At 44.2% G+C, this 13,745-nt stretch overlaps 1 protein-coding gene across 1 annotated transcript in view; it reads right to left on the bottom strand.

The window, feature by feature from the left end:
* Nucleotides 1-250: 250 nt before the first annotated feature.
* Nucleotides 251-13,745, bottom strand: part of LOC124221355 (spondin-1) — a 110,926-nt gene continuing 97,431 nt past the window's right edge. The window contains exons 6-8 of the mRNA XM_046631289.2: nucleotides 4,539-4,711; nucleotides 3,196-3,602; nucleotides 251-2,177 (exon numbers count right to left, since the gene is read on the bottom strand). Coding sequence (XP_046487245.1) covers nucleotides 1,960-2,177; nucleotides 3,196-3,602; nucleotides 4,539-4,711 — 798 coding nt within the window. The 3' untranslated portion in view covers nucleotides 251-1,959. The remainder of the gene's footprint in view (nucleotides 2,178-3,195; nucleotides 3,603-4,538; nucleotides 4,712-13,745) is intronic.

Raw genomic sequence — 13,745 nt, 5'->3', positions numbered from 1 at the left:
ATGTATGTTTACCTACGCGTATATATATATGTATGTTATATGTATAATTCACGTAAAACTTGTATACGCATACAACGTGCAGGTATATTATTGCACGCGATTGACAAAGTACATATGTACGGACGAGTTGTTCAGGTTGAAAAAAGAAATATCAAACCTTTGAAAGCCTTAGTCACGATCTGTATTATATAAAACGTTGTACCCTAGATTTAAAATTACGTTACATCGGCTTGGCCCATTTTCCCGTCGATTTTATGGAATCTGATTTACTTGCTTTACGGCCGTTCGGGCTGTTCAAAGTTATTTTCTTTTTTTTTTTTTTTTCGTTCGGATGTTGTCCAGGGATACGGGGTATTTTACGGACAAAAAAAATTGCGACAGAAACACTGATTCGAGGACGAGATTTGACAAGATTTCGAATGCAGTAGCGGAGAGTCAAGCCTTGTCTCGGGCAGTACATGATCATCTATATTTAATACATTATACACTAAATTGTAAGTGACGTTTAATTGATTTTTTTTTTTTTTTATTCTTCCAATTTTCAAATTTTGTCATTAGCTTTTGTTTTTATTCATAATTAATAATTAGTTATTATCGTTAACGGTAACTCTACGATATAATACACTTACCTAACCGTACCTGATGATATTTTGTAAAAATTTTCACCCACTTTATATTCTGTACTCGATAAATTATACATATACAATATTATATACTTAATCCCAAGGTTTTTCAAGATATATAGTAATATATTATTATATATATAGTTAGACACGATTTATGGCAATAAGATTTCACAACTGTTGTCGTGATTCTGTAGTATTTTTTCGTTTTCTTTTTTTATTTATTTTCTTTTTTTTACTTTTTATTTCATGAAAATAGAGGGTTCGATGCAACTTCATTTATTCATTTGTTCATATTTTTTTTTTTTTCTTCTTGTTTTATCATTTGACTATTTGGACAGAAAATATATATTGACCATTCTCGCAGTGAACATATTAGTTTTACAGGTTTTTTTTCTTTTATTTTTTTTTTTACCGCGTTGTCGTTTATCAAGTTCGTTCGTTTAAATAATTCGAAAAGAAGAAATGTGTGATATACGATGTGGATGTAGCGTAGATTGAAAAAATAATATTGCAACCTTTGGATTGTCTCGTGAAATTATACACCCGGTAGACCACGGTTTTTGTCATGTTCTTTTTCTACTCATCAATTGAAAAATTTCATATCTACCTACGTACAGTAAAGTTAACGTTTGTTTGGTTGACGCTAAAACTTTGGATTTTTGCTCTTAAATAAACAGGTACAATGATGACGGATTCGGCGAGAAATTTTTCGTTGTCGTGCGTCAGTATATACATCTATATACATATATATATGTATATATACACGCATATATATATATATATATATGTATGTATATACTCATACATCACGTATTGACTTGCATATAATGTATTATAAAAGCAGCGACAACAGGTATTGGCAGTATACGAATTTGGAAGATTGACGCGATTGTGAAATTCCGAGGACTGAAATATTCTTCAATTTCCCTCCAAGAATTAACGTATTGAAAGAGAATATCAAGACGGTTGCAGCAATAATAAGCGATTCCGGTCCAATATATATGTAATATAATATGAAATTTACTCGAATTAACGCGATTGAAAATATTAATAATATATATATATATATAAATTGTACACACATACTTGCACGGCTGAAAGAGATGTATACAAGAACAGAGGGGGTTGGGGGGATGGTTGCTACTTTCGCCCTTTCACATATCTTTGGTTTTCAATTATTTGGCTTATCGTCACATAATCATATGTTACGTATAATTACTATGTTATTAAGTTTTTCTTCATTTCTTAAACTTTCTCTATTACAACGTGTATAACGTACTCTCGCGTTCGGTCTCTATCCCTTGATTTTCCCTCGTTTATCAATTTTCCTTCCCTACCACTGATATATATCGACGACCTGCTTCCCGCTGCCCGGTGAACAAGGACTCGCGCTGCCGCACCATTTCGTCTCCTTCAACGGAGGGCAGGGCGTTCCTCCCCTGCGGGGTTTCACACTGATCTTTCTCGTTCTCTGCGTCTCGCCGACCCCGCAACTCCTGCTGCACGCGCTCCACGGTCCCCATTCGCCGACCTTACAGTTTCTCGGCATTCCTGGGGAGTTGAAATAAAAAATTTACCCATAACAGCCGAGATTCCGCGGACACCGATCCTAGGGTTTATTTGTTGGTGGGGGTGATTTGTTTTTTCATTCTCTCTCTTTCTCTCTCTCTCTCTCTTTCATGCACGTCGACACGTCCTCACGTAATTTACCTGCAATTGTCAGCGATCATGGGATGAATACGAAGCCGGGTTTTAACTGCTGGATAATTTGGAAGAAGGGGAAGCGCGGAGGGAAGGCTCGGTTCGACGATCGTCGCTAACCTGAATTATAATTCAGCAGTTAAAGGGTTAAAAGGGTGGAAATGGCACGGGACACCTTTTCGTGGTTAATGAAACAGCTAGCGTTAATTACCCAATTAGTTACGCTGGGAAAAGACCCGGGATATTATGCTGCGGGGTCGCCAGCTGATTTATCCTTCTTGACGAAGAAATCACCGGGTATAATATGTAGACAGACCTTGCGGATTCGACTCGCGGATCGAAATGAGAACACGACGACGATCGCGTTGCATGAATTACAAAATTATTCCTTCTTCACCGCCAGCGTTCTGGCACAACGCGTCGAACTAATACGCGCAGCAATTAAAAAAATTTAATCAACTAGCAAATGTTTCATTTTGCGTTAATTGCGCGGTTGGGAAAAAATTCAGAAAGTTGAGTAAAAAAACGAAGGGTGAAAGGAAAAAAAGAAAAAACAGCGACACGGTCGCGTAGGGCGAAAATTAAATTCTCCAGGGTTAATTAGGCATAAAATGCGATCGGAATGGCTCGGCACAGTTGGAAAATCATTTGAAGTCGAATTGAACATCGGCTAAAAGAGTCATTGGGCAGTATGCGTGTGTATGACAAACGGCAAGTAATTAGCTTAGGGGAAGGTAGAGACTGCACTTGGTTTTACCAATTCACTGCAAAAGTAGAGAGACAGAGAGAGGAGAAAAAAAAAAAAAAAATATCTGGAATCGCGTCATGCAATTTAGGAACGAAAAAACAGAAAACAAAAGTCACTTACGAACTCTGGGGTGTTTTCCCTTCGACGGTAGCCTGTGGTGCTTGACTCTGAGTCGATGGGCACGGTCAACAGTGGTGGTAAAGTTTCCCCAGGGTCGAAGCAGGGTCGAGTTCCGTTTCCGATCGTCGGCGTTAATTTTTTGCTGGCTGTTATCGAACGAGTGGATCCTTTGAAGGTTCGAGTTTTGCTGCTGCTGCTGCTGCTGTTGCTGATACATGGTATGGTAATAGGGCCATCCGGGCGCCTTCGACGTCTTGGCCAAGGCGTCCCTCGGCGGCCAGGAAACGGTTGTCGGAGTCGGTGCTTTTCCCCGCTGGGCGTAAGTGGAGGCTATGCTGTGAAGGATGGCCTCCTTGTTGTCCCTCGGAAGGTCGGTGACCAGCTGATTGTTGTCGGTTGTCCAGTACCTGGATCGAAAATAATAATATACTGGGGTGAAAAAGCTGGCGAAGGGTTGTTTTCATGCGAGGCGATGGTCCGAGCCGCGTATTCCATTATCATACCTCGACGCTTCCCCGAATACGTCGGTATATGCCGCAATAATCTCCCGCTTTTGTCGTCTTCGGGCTCCAACGCCCCCGAACCGTCTCGGGGTTTCGCGTTTTAGCTGCCTCCGAGAGCGTCTCTAAATCTCTCTCCCTCTCTCTCTCTCTCTCTCTCTCTCTCTCTCTCTTTCTCTTTCTCGCTCTCTGAATAGCGGCGACTCTCTCCTTCTCTCCGATTCCCGGCGAACCTCACTCTTCCTCTTCCTTCTCCGCCTTACCTCAATTTATTTTAGTCAGTTGGTCACTCGCTGACTCACCTATCATCTCCTCCCCTCCTCTTCCAGTTCCTCCTATCTCACTCTTTCTTTCACCCTGTCTCTCCGCTTATTCTCTCTCTTTATTCATACAGAAAATTATTACCGAGTCGTGCGATCACTGCTGCGGTAACAATACATAACAAAATATTTTTTCTTTTCTTTTTCTTTCTTTCACTGTTTGTCCCATTTTTTCAACAATTAACCCAACAAGAGATCTTTCTTCTTCCTTTCAACTTGTAGAATTAATTTGGTTGCAATTTGTGAGATGTGTTATGTTTAGATTGTATTATTTCGTGGAAATAACCCATGGCCAATTCAACCTAGAGTGAAGTTACGCAATTCAAGGTAAATTTTAAAACAATCTGCCTGTTTTTGCGCAATTCGGGGTACATTTTACCGAAATGCAGGTGAATTTTTGTAAATAATACCCTGAATCATACAAACGCACGCGTCATTTGACCCCAAGTTGAATCGGTCATGGATCATGTCCAAAAAATAACCGGGTAGAAGGTTCGAGTTAACGAGCATCGATAGTTTTCACCTGTATCTGTAAGGTTCCATTTCCCTGCGTTCCTCAGCGATGGCCTCGTTGAGGTCGCGATTTGGGTCGATGATCCTTGCCGCCGAAGACTGGGACATGAGTTCGTCGTTGCTAACAAATTCCATCTCTACATCGTCCTCGTGGTATCTTTCGGTGAGAGTGTATTCCCTGAGCTGGAACACACGATGTTGCAAAATATGAAGCGTGGTGTAGTACACGGTGTAGCCTCACCTTAATTATTTTCATTTTTTACCACAGTCGAAAAATATAGTTCTAGTTAGAAAATGAAAATTAGTTTTCTAGCCGTTACCGGAAAGTCTAGTATCCGTTACTATTCTGTCTCATTACGATCGCTCTTGCTAGATTTTCTTGCGACTGTTGGGAAAATTTAATGCTTGTGCAACGATAAATTGACGTCAAAGCCTTACTTAGCTAAAAAAGTAGAGTAAACCTCACAAACTGATTTTGCGTTGCAGTAACCAAAAAAGGATCGACAATGGCGCAAAATGGTTAAGCGTACCTCGTTTTTCGTAATTCCAACAATATTCAAACAGTTTGTTTTTTTTAACGTTACCAGTTTTACTGAACTTTTCTGTACCTGTAACTGTAACATATTTTCTGCAGAGGGTTAGGGATGAAGCGAATAAGTCGCGTCGCGGAGAAAGAATTGAAACAAATTTGTACTTTCGTTACCGCAGTAATCCAATAGACGACGTTACACAGCCGGACAATATAAAGGGCCAGCCGTTTTGTGATACGGGCATGGATCTGCGGTGCCGGTGCAGATTCTTTTTCATCTAGAGTCCCGCACAGACACGCGGCATCCCTAGAATCTGTTCGTACCTTAATACCCTGCACGTATCTCCGTAGCATTAGGTATAATGGAACGCGTGTGTATACCCAGTTCCCGAGGGACCCGTCACTCCGGCATTTCTTACGTGAAATTAGTCACTTATTCCCTGCACACACGCGGCGGGGTTGAGATCCGGGCAATTCATCCTTCCGAGGAGGAATTTCATCCTGCCCCTCGCACTCTGCGCCCCCTTGTTTCGCCTAACAATTTCGTAAAATTAGACTATTCCACGTTGTACTTGTCGACCATTGTCGCTATTCTCAGAAAATGAAAAGAAGAAAAGAAAATTCACCAGGGTAACAAACCCTCGTAATCGCGTAACCTGTTATTCGGCAGTTTGCAATCAAAAAAGCATAAATATAAATCTCTCCGCCATAGAGGAATGCGGAACAGTCTTTTCCGGGTCGCGGAATTCCGTTCCGATTTCTCTTGTTTTTATTTCACTTAATCCCCCTGAGGAACAACAACATCCGAACACCAACCGGGAAGAGAAGGGCTAGACCAGATTTTTTGCAATTAGCAGAGTTTCTCCCGCAGACGTGTTTTCTTTTCTCTCTCTCTCTCTCTCTTTTTCGACGGGCGTTAAGGATCGGAAAATATCTATACACGGTTACTCCAACCCCCAAAGGAGAGAGGAAGATTCTGATAGGGTGTTCCAGGCCGTCATTAATTACCTCCGGTAACCGTGGCGGTAATCAGTTGTGAGTCGCGACGAACAAGAGTCGGGGGAGCAAGGACGAGGACGGAATTCACGCGCGGATGGGCAGGCAGGATCATCAAGAACGGGAGTGTGAGAGGGAAAGCGGATGAAAGGGGGGTGAAAGAGAAATATATGTATATACACATATTGTTACAATGGGTGAAATCACCCGTCTTACCCCCTTTCAATGATCTAGTAGTCATCATAGATAAAAGAAGTTTACAAACCTCTCATGTCTTTAAAAAGAATAAGGTTGCTGCGTCAACCAACATTATTGTGAAAACAGTCTTGTTTCAGAGTTTAAACTAGAAACACGTTCTCTGCTATTAAAGCTTTTTCACAACATTTTATTTGCGCCTTTAATTTGACTCATTAAATAAGCTCACGAATCGTTATTAATTTTTGTAACGTCATAGAACGTTACAATATATACATACAATATATATATACACACATATATACATATATGTGCACATAGATAGATAGATATTTTGCTTGAGAGAGAGAGACGAGCGCAGGGTGAGCTACGGCTTCGAAGGTAGCGAGGCAAGAAATTGTCTCGTCCGAATCCCCCCGTCGCGCGGTAGATAAGAAGTAAAAAAAAAAAAAAAGTGATGGGGGGGAGTAGAAGTTGGTAAAAAATCGTCCCCCATGCAAATGTTAATACTTTGCGCGTGTAGTACGTGGCTCCGTCCATAAAAGTACCCGGAGGGTCGGAGGCGGAGGCGGAGTCCAAGGGCTCCTGAGGGGCTAAACAAACCGCGAACAAAAAGGCCCCGACGTCGTCTAATATTCCTACTCCCCGGTACGGGAGTAATTTAGAGGTCTGGCAGCGTCACATATGTTTTAGCTGGTAATATCGCCCGGCCGGTTTTTCCACCTAAATCCTCTCCCTCACCCCCCCGGACTCTTGAATTCGTTGCCACCGTTGCTTTTGACTCTACTTGGTCATAAAAAGCTGCGCCCAGCCAGCGACGTGCCCGTTTAAAAGGGATGAAAAAGAATTTTTAAAACGTACCTAATAAAAAGCTGCGGGTAAAAATCTCTGCTGGTTATACCGTGAATGTTGTTATATACTGACAAAACCGGAAGGCGAAAGCTGTGCAATGCTGCTGCGCTCTGCATGCAGGTTTGTTCGCATTTTCACGGGGGTGACGGTGCGCCGGAAGTCTTACAGTGGTTTCTGTTTTTGGCACCCGTTTTTCTGCCAGCGCTGTTCTACGGCGTGTCTTCCGGTCTCAGGGTGCTCGCGTCCGTTTCTGGCACTGGGATTTAGTAGACAGAAAAGCCTTCAGACTTATTTTTTTGCCAACATCCTGTTTTTTTTTTTTTTTCTTTCTTTCTTCTTTTTTTTCTAATCATTTCAGACTACGGATGAAAAAATAACGGGTCGATTATAATATTACATTAGAGTGTAAACGCATGGCTGTTATTATTTTGTCCAACGAAACGTGGGCGTGGACAGATAAGTATTAACCACGGTTGGCGGTAAAGAGATCGATGAGATATTCACCGGCGTTCAATTATTATCAGCCCGAACGTTTTTTAACGCTTGTTTTCTCTTCGCGATGTAATTTTCTGATCCTTTCAAAAATACAGACGAAAATAACGCCCCGCGAGTAAGACCCTGGGATAAAGGAATTCTGTGAGAAATCGAAACCAAACACGACTCACTCTTGAGCCTCACTTTTTTTTTTTTTTTTAAGAAAAGAAACGTTTTATCTCGTGCTCGAAGGAAATGATTTTTGCCTCCGTCGCGATGCAGACGTTTATTGAGTGACAATATTGGAAGAGTCATCGCTGTCGTGCTTCAAATTCTATAGCTACCTCGGTGTACGCAGTTCTTTGCTAGTCCGTCTCGGATCGTGAAGAAGATGCGTAAATATGTACACGGTAATGGCAAAAGAGAAGAGTAGAAAAAAAATATTCGTACAATTATTTTTTTTTTTTACCTATTACGCAGGTATATTCGAAATTGAAATGATTTGGCCGCGTTTCTTCCCTCGTAACGATTCGAGTCCACGCAAAACCCGCGTGATTTTGAAGTTAAAAATAGAACGACGCAAATTCAGGGTAGGAACGGAGAAAAGATGTATAAGGTAAAATCTGCCAACGTTACGTCAACGTTGACATTTTGAAAAATTAAACGAGGGAAACTGGTTTACCTTTCATATTTGCGCCTGAAATATTCGTGGGAGTATATTTATCTGTCCCTCCCGAACGAAGGGAGTATAAAAAGGGAGGGAATAGTTGTCGCTTTCCGCGCGTGTCGTACAGTCGGGAAATAATTTATTAATTCCCTGCACCCGGTACTTTTTGCATGTGTACGAAAGGAGAAAAGTTCGCAGGCAAAATCTTTTCGATATACGTAAGTTTATTTCGTGTTATTAGTTTAAAATTGTTTACCCCGATAACGATACACGTTACACGTACTCGACCGGAATTGCGTTCACTGACAAAATTGCAAGACGTCGTTGATCTCCGATCGCTTTCGCCAGGCTTGTCCGATGCGCTCGGGATTTACCACTGATTTACTACCCGAGAAACTCTCGAGTATCCTCGGGACTTGGCCCGCCTCCACGACACGACGTTGACCTTTTCCTCCTCCTCCTCCTCCTCCTCCTCCTCCTCCTCCTCCTCCTCCTCCTCCTCCTCCTCCTCCTCCTCCTCCTCCTCCTCCTCCTCCTCCTCCTCCTCCTCCTCCTCCTCCTCCTCCTCCTCCTCCTCCTCCTCATCCTCATCCAGCCACCTCGCGTTGCGATAGAACAAGTAGGGATTGATTTGTGGTCTCTTGGTATTCCCGGTTTTATTGCACCCCGCGATAAATAACCCTCGACGTATCCCAGCCTCCCGATAGCCATACGTATATGTAAGGGAGGAGGCGACGCTTCTTGCAGATGACGTGCAACAGCTGAATTCCGTTTCTCTCTAGTACCGTACGCGTGAATACGGACGACGGTTTGAGCGGGTCGAATTAGGCGAGGGTTGGAGGGTTGCCCCGGGTCACTGCACTCCGTTTATGATGCACTCGCGAAACTTCAATGCAGAAAAGCTCGGTAGTCTGGCAAAAGCGGGCGAGATAGAGGGGGCACTTTTTTCAATTGCCTTGGGGCGCGAATCGCGGTGAGCGATGGTTAAAAAGTTTAAGGGCAAAAGTGCGAGACTCGATGTTGGCTTGCGGTGTGGGAAGAGAGAAAGAGAGAGAGAGAACCGGAGGAGAGAAGACTAATGGATTTAAATTAGAGACATGTTGCCGAACGTTTTACCGGGGATATTCACTGTGAACCTTGAACTTTTGAACCCTACGGTGGTTTCCTGCAGATGACACGTTCCGAGGGACCGATCGCTTATACCGCTCGAATGACGGCTGATTCCGTGCCTCGCTAATTATTTTGACGAAATTCGTCCCGACAGTCGGATTGGCGATACGATTCAGGAATCTGAGTCCGTGCATCGGAGCGTAAATGGATCGGTACGTTACGAGTGTACGAGGTACCGCGGGGTGAATTAACATCCGCAACGAAGGTTTAAGGCTGAATTATACATAGGTATACGAAGTGAAAAATATCATCGAAGTTTTTTTTAGGTATCTACAATTTGCAACCGCGTGCGTAACAAGTTACGCGGATAAGTGTAAAAGGGTAATGCATAAATAAAACGAAATGGAAAAAGGTTGGATGAATAATTCTATGATTCAGACATAAAGTAAAATTAGATCTGCGGCTGAAGTTTCCGTTCTCGAAACTTATGCGGTTCGGATGCCGAACACGAACAGCCGGTGACGGTGTTCGATGGGAATTGAATTTGAATAACAAACCTTTGCTCAGCTCGTTCGAATGCCAACGAATTATAAACAAATTTTCATCGTTATTTCGTGTAGACATTGTAGGTAATTTTTTGTGAAATCATTGAAATAAAATAATCGGCAATTCGAATCTCTGCGTCAAATCAGCCTTGCACTATCAATTAGCTAGCATCGTCAGGCTTTCTTACAGCGACTGGCTCGAACTATAATCGTCCTGCGATAGCTGCAAGCTAAAGCGGAGCTTGCAGCCCGCGCCACACAAGCGAATATTTTTGACAAACGGGCATGTCCGAACCGCGAAAGGGAAAAACACGGGTCGGCGAGGGTTGACCTCGTGTCTAGGCCGTTAACGATCATCCCGGAAGAAGAGGGACACGTGTAAACAGAGCGGGGGTCGCTCGATAGGGCGAATGAAAGAAGTGACCCCCGGAGAAAAGGCTCGCCTTTTGATACGCGACGGTATCTCGGCTCTTTCAAACCTGACTGGCTGCCCGTCTCTTTCTTCATTTCGTAGGCCGAGCATCCGGGGGGCGGAATCGGGCTTCGAAAGATCGAAAACGGTACAGCGGTTCGTTCCTGGTGTTTTTTGGTTTTTTGGTTTTTTGTATAACGCGTAAGCGACCCGTCGACCGATAAAGGTCTCGAGCCAATTAAGGGCCGGTTCTCGCAGTTTTCGATTCCTCCTCGAAAAAACGAGCTTTAGCTCTCGGCAGGGAGACTGCGTTTTGCCATCGAAAAGACCGTCGACTCGGGGGAGATACAGTCGAGTCACGATACGAAGCCAAATCTCCGCCGTACAGATTAGTGAGATTAGAGCGAAGCAATAGTGCCGTCTGGCTCGGGTCTGCCGGAGGCCGCAAGGGAAGAAGCTGTGGGGTTTCGGAAACCGTGCAGTATAGAACCCCCCGCGTTGCGTTGGCTTGGCTTATATACGTATACATGATACACACACTCCCTTGGAGACAAGACGCCGCGCGTTAGATCGCAGATAAACCAGATAACAGTCTCGCGGATTTAAGAATGGGAAGAGATCGATGATTCGAAACCAACTTGTACACGCTTTGAGCTTAGAGCGCCGTCGAGACGTTCGTCGTTCCTTAAACATCAGGGTTTCAAAAGGTGAAAAATAACGAGAGTGTCGTCCATTTACAGATCCATCTACGGGAAGATGAAACGTAAACGAGACTGACGTTGTGTCTGTGAGATAAGAGCCGGATAAGGTGAATTTATCCGACAATGAGACGTTCGTCCAATTGGGTTAGTTACCATCCGGATACGTCAAAAGTCGTTTGAGGTCAAATCTATTTTCCAAAGCAACCGAGGTTCGATTAGATCGAATTCTGCGCCCGACCTCGAGGTCCTTCGAAAGTACGCGTGTTGCACCCGAAAACGACGAGTGCCCGGGGCGTTTGAACGATGTCCGGATTGGCCGCATTTGCGGTTGAAGAGAGCGAAGCCAATCTTGTGCGAAGCGTCCCTTTTTCCGTCGGCACGGATACCCGTACGTACGATACCGAGTGTCTCGTACCGCATGCCGGATTGTTCGATACGAGCGAGATAAACGGACGTGACACATGTCGTTCCGACCGGCTCGAATAAAGGGGAAATCGAATCCGTGAAATAAGAGGATTGCCGAGCCCCGTCAGCCCGGTGACCGGGAACCAATAAATCTGAGAGCGCATCTGGCGACTCTTTTGAGGATCTCCAACCTCACCGCAACGGAGTTGCACCGTCTCAATCCTCTTGCCAACCGCAAGCCGACCTTCCGCTCACACCTCGACCTGCACCAGAGGTGAAGGATAACAGTTCCTCAAGCTGTTTCCTCGCGCCGTTGTTTGTTCGCCGGCAAAGTGTTTCGAACGATATTTCCAAGGATGGGACATCGTCGTGGGCGTTATCCGGAAAAGTTGCGAAAATATCGCGACCCGTACGAAACGTTGGCGTAGAAAAAGCCGGGCCTTTCTTTTATATTCCGCGGCGTCTTTTCGACGAAGAAATACCGAGGTTGGTTTTTTTGATATCGAGTGAAAGTCTCGGGGTGATTAATCGAGTCCTGCAGTCTCGACGGTGTGGAAATTGAAGTGCCCGTCGGCATTCGTCAGGCGAAAACTTTTCCTCTTATTCCGATATCCCGCGCCGCGTGATTCCCCCGGCGTTATATATCTACGACCTTCTTTGTATTTCACGGTTCCGATACATAATCTCGACTCGATCGAAGAGCCGCCGGGAGAAGAAAATAATCGGATTCTTCCGCATCAAATTACACCCGGACCGCAGTAGCTGTAAGAACTCTGCAGCGATCTCGTATCGCGAAAATAAATTTCCTCATCCCATATTTCTCCCCACCCTTAGCTCCGATTTCGTGTCAATATTTATTCATCAGATTTCCGCTCATCGCGTTTTCGCTGTCGGTGTAATAAGCAGCGTTATCACCTGATAACGAAGTCCGGACGAGCCAGTCGCAGCCGATATCGGTAACGCGACAAGTCACCGATAAGCTGACTTGTTTGTTTCTCGGGCAAGAAAGAAAAAAACAAAAAATCGACGCCCTACCGTCATTTGACTTTTGCGAATAAATTTTCAGGTTCAACTGCGATCGGGTGTTTTCTGAAAAAAAAAAAGAAATTCGTTGTAGAACGTGTCGCAAGAGTTGGCAGACTGCTGAACCGGCGTTTCGTTATACCAGGGAGCTTGTTCAACTTGCTAATGACCCATCTATCTCGCTCCCTTTTTCTCATCTTCTCTTATTTTTTCTTCTCCCCGCCGGCCTAAGCCGGCGAGTGGAGTTTCGGTTATATCTTACGTACCTACACCTATACACCCGCTGCGTAGCGTCGGTGCGCAAAAGCTGTCGACTTGACTTACCACTTAATTACCAAACTTTTGTCGCAATCTGATAGACCTTACATATATTTCAGAGATCGGATAGGTCCTTCAAGAACGACGAAGACGGGGGGCAAAAGTACGAGGCGGATTACGGGTTGATTGGAAAGAAATTGGAAAGAGATTTGGCCAATGATTTGAGGGAAAAAAACTCGTCGCCAGGTTAATAGCCTTTGGATACGATCTTAGATTTCTGCGATTCGTATATATAAGCTCCGGGGGGCGCTTCGAGGATCGGAAACAAGCCATAACCTCGACAGGAGAGAATCGGCCTCGATGAATTCATTTATTCACTCGCTCTCTACGCTCTCTCTCTCTCTCTCTCTCTTTCTCGCCCCTCGAAGCTGCACTTAACAAATTCGATTAATTATTTTGTATCGCAACGGCGAACCTGTTCTTCGAAACTTGCAGTCTGTTAATTTGTTTTCATGTACCAGCGAAGCTGCCAGCTACTGCAACCCAGTTAGCCAACGTCCCTGCGCTAAACTCGGCTCGCCTGTAAGCTCTGCAAGGTGGCTCCTCAAACACTCTGCTCGCGCAGATTCTACGTGATTTTCGCTCAAGCTGCAGCTACTGTTGAAATTCATTATATCCCACACGGCAACGAGGTGCAGGATTTATCCTCCTAGTCGCGCTTTGCGGCTTCTTTATCGTTATCCGTGTTCATTAACTTTCCTACACACGCGTATATGTGTGTGTGTGTGTGTGTGTGTGTATATGTATGTAACCTGTACGCGATTGCTGGCCCGATAACCTCGCCGAACTTCTGGGGCTATTTGTAATCCTGATTTCGGCATAAGCGCCCCGAGATTCGCTCCTTCCGCGTCTATCCTAACAATTTATCACCACGATATCTCGATACAAACTATTCCTCAAATAAATTGTTTCCCATCGCGGCTCTCGCGTTGTTGATTACAAGCCGAAGATATTGAACCAAGAGCCTGTAGATTAATCTGATCCCGAGTA

Source organism: Neodiprion pinetum, chromosome 6 (genome assembly GCF_021155775.2).
Source record: "Neodiprion pinetum isolate iyNeoPine1 chromosome 6, iyNeoPine1.2, whole genome shotgun sequence".
Classification (NCBI taxonomy): Eukaryota; Metazoa; Arthropoda; class Insecta; order Hymenoptera; family Diprionidae; genus Neodiprion; species Neodiprion pinetum.
The sequence above is the reverse complement of the archived record's forward strand: the minus strand, read 5'-3'. Positions and strand labels throughout refer to the sequence as shown.